Consider the following 2,339-nt stretch of genomic DNA (forward strand, 5'->3'; position numbering starts at 1 on the left):
CGTGAGTCTCTTTATTTTCAATCCATGCTGCATTCAAAAATTCAATTTTATAGCCGAAAGGCTATTTCCGTTGGAAGTACTTAATAAAGAATTCAGCATTTTTTTCTGAAGGAAAAGACTTTTAAAATTTAGACCCAAAATTTTTGAGAGATAAATCATATAGTCACTATCTATTAAATAAATACAAAACAAATGATGCAATAAATAAATTGAATTTTTTCTGGAATTTCATATCAAATTTAATTAGAAGTTCAGAAAAAGGACAAGATTTTCTAATGAATTTCCTCATACGTGTCGGTATAAAAAATTATTAAGAAATGAGTACAAAAGGTATAATTAAAAATAAACCTTATATTGAGTAAATGCATAATTAAAACACTTTTGAAATGGAGAAATCAATAATAATCGAAATCGACTTCAAAAAAATCTTCATCTCTTGTGATTTCTTCTTCAACTACTTCGACTTCTTCCAATTCTTCTTGTCTTTCTCCTTCTCCTCCATACTTTTCATTATCAGATTCAAGATTTTCATCTATGTCTTCCTGTGGATAATCCTCCCGGGTTTCAAAATTAATGCAATCCTCGGAACCAGAGCAATGTTTGCAAAATTTAGTGCAAGAAAGTCCGGCGTGCTTGCACACACATCTTCCTTTAGCGCAGTTTGATTTGACGCACTTGCAACCGATCTAGAAGTCAAATTTCGTTCATTTAAATGTTGATCAACAGTTGAAATATTTAGATTAACTCTATATTTTAGTTATTATATATTTCAAAGAATCTTCGAGTAATAATTTTTAGGACCAATTGATTAATGAATTGGACTATTAATTTCTGAAAATTCGACTTGGATGTTTATTAATCCGTACAGACTCACCTTTCCCAAAAGATCATCTGGAGCAGCCTTAAGACTGGATTTTGTTGGAATCAATATAACTGCATCATTCATTGATCTTTCCCACCCCCAGTCTTGAGGATCAAGTTTGTAATTGAGCCACTGCTGGACTTGAAAATAGACCCTTTTTGTGTGCTCTAGCAGAGCAGCTTCAGTAGGTGGTAACGATTGAAGTCCATCTCTTTTGGCTCCAGGTACGAAAGTGCGAAACAGCTCGAATCGCAGCTCATTAATGGGTAGATTTCTCTGTTCATTATTAACATACCAATGTTTAATCATTTTTTCCGCAACCGTGTAAAGCTGTGCGGCACTACTGCCTCCTTCATAAAAAATGGATACAGCATCGCATAGATCTTTGTTCTCTGATAACAGGGAAATAATTATCTTCTTGCCTTTATTGAATACGGCACTCGTTGAATCGCACCCAGAGAACGCATGAGCGAATAAAATGAAAGATTTAAAACATTTGTTGTCTCTTGTAGAGTAAAGTTTTCGATCTTTTTTACCGATAGAAACAATTTTATAAAAATGGATATTGTCTCCATCAGGAGTAAGTCCTACAAGCAACACCAATAAGTCAACATTATTTCCAACAACCACGACGGGTCTATCTTCCAGTAGTCTCCGATCGTTCATTTCAATGGCTGTGCGGATGATTAAAGCATCGGCATCTTCTGCAGCAACTGTTGTCACAATCCCCTTTCGATTCAAATGTTCAGAGAGTAATCTGACCAATTTGTATTTATTTACAACATTAGAAAGGAATTTATCTTTTGTCACGGTAATCATCTTGTCAGGACCGATATCGACGTCGACCGCGAAAGATGTCTCTTTCCTGCGTAACCTCTCATATGTTTTCACTCCAATGACGTCGTTTTTGTATCCATCAAACACTACCTGCGCATCTCTGAAATTTCTTTGAATGTAGTTTTCGTAAATCTGAAAAATATCCAAAAAAGTTCTACCGTGGGGCCAGCACACCTGACGCAAAAGCCATGCTCCATCTATGACAAATTGACAGTCGCTCAATAATGATGAATTCTGGATAGCTGGATTAAACACGTTATACAGTTCCGACTTTTTCCCTTGTCGCATCCAACCTTTCTCGTCGAAGAGGCTCAGGGGAAAACGTGATAATTCATAACTAAGAGCTGTTTTTGCAGAGTCAGGGTTACCCGTCAAAAAAACGCAAATTTTCTGGAAGAGAAGCTGTGTATCAACCTTGACAGAAGAATCTTGACGATTAAAATTGATGGAATTTGATGCAGACGCCAGATTTTTCACTTTGAAAGATCGAGAAATTGTTACTCCTACTGGAGCTTTACCTATGATTGTTGCCATAGGTTTCAATCCTTTTTCAATCGCTTGGTGACAATTGATGTAGGGCCCTCCGATAACCCCAGTTGACAGTGATATCAAATAATTTCGGGGATAAAAAGGATTGTGT

The 2,339-nt window shown here is 36.1% G+C and overlaps 1 protein-coding gene across 1 annotated transcript; it reads right to left on the reverse strand.

The window, feature by feature from the left end:
- Positions 1-372: 372 nt before the first annotated feature.
- LOC105273740 (uncharacterized) lies at positions 373-2,059 on the reverse strand. Its single transcript, XM_011316346.1, has 2 exons — positions 875-2,059; positions 373-686 (listed from the first exon to the last, which is right to left on the reverse strand). Exons 1-2 carry the CDS (start codon positions 1,985-1,987, stop codon positions 396-398), a joined length of 1,404 nt encoding a protein of 467 aa, XP_011314648.1. The 5' UTR covers positions 1,988-2,059; the 3' UTR covers positions 373-395.
- Positions 2,060-2,339: the final 280 nt, after the last annotated feature.

The sequence above is a fragment of the Fopius arisanus genome, unplaced genomic scaffold (genome assembly GCF_000806365.1).
Source record: "Fopius arisanus strain USDA-PBARC FA_bdor unplaced genomic scaffold, ASM80636v1 scaffold00006, whole genome shotgun sequence".
NCBI classification, from domain to species: Eukaryota; Metazoa; Arthropoda; class Insecta; order Hymenoptera; family Braconidae; genus Fopius; species Fopius arisanus.

Coding starts and splice junctions, on each gene's coding strand:
- LOC105273740 (XM_011316346.1), bottom strand. CDS start 1,987: ATGCGACAAGGGAAAAAGTCGGAACTGTATAACGTGTTTAATCCAGCT. Junction 687..874: donor CAGATGATCTTTTGGGAAAG/GTGAGTCTGTAC, acceptor TTTGACTTCTAG/ATCGGTTGCAAGTGCGTCAA.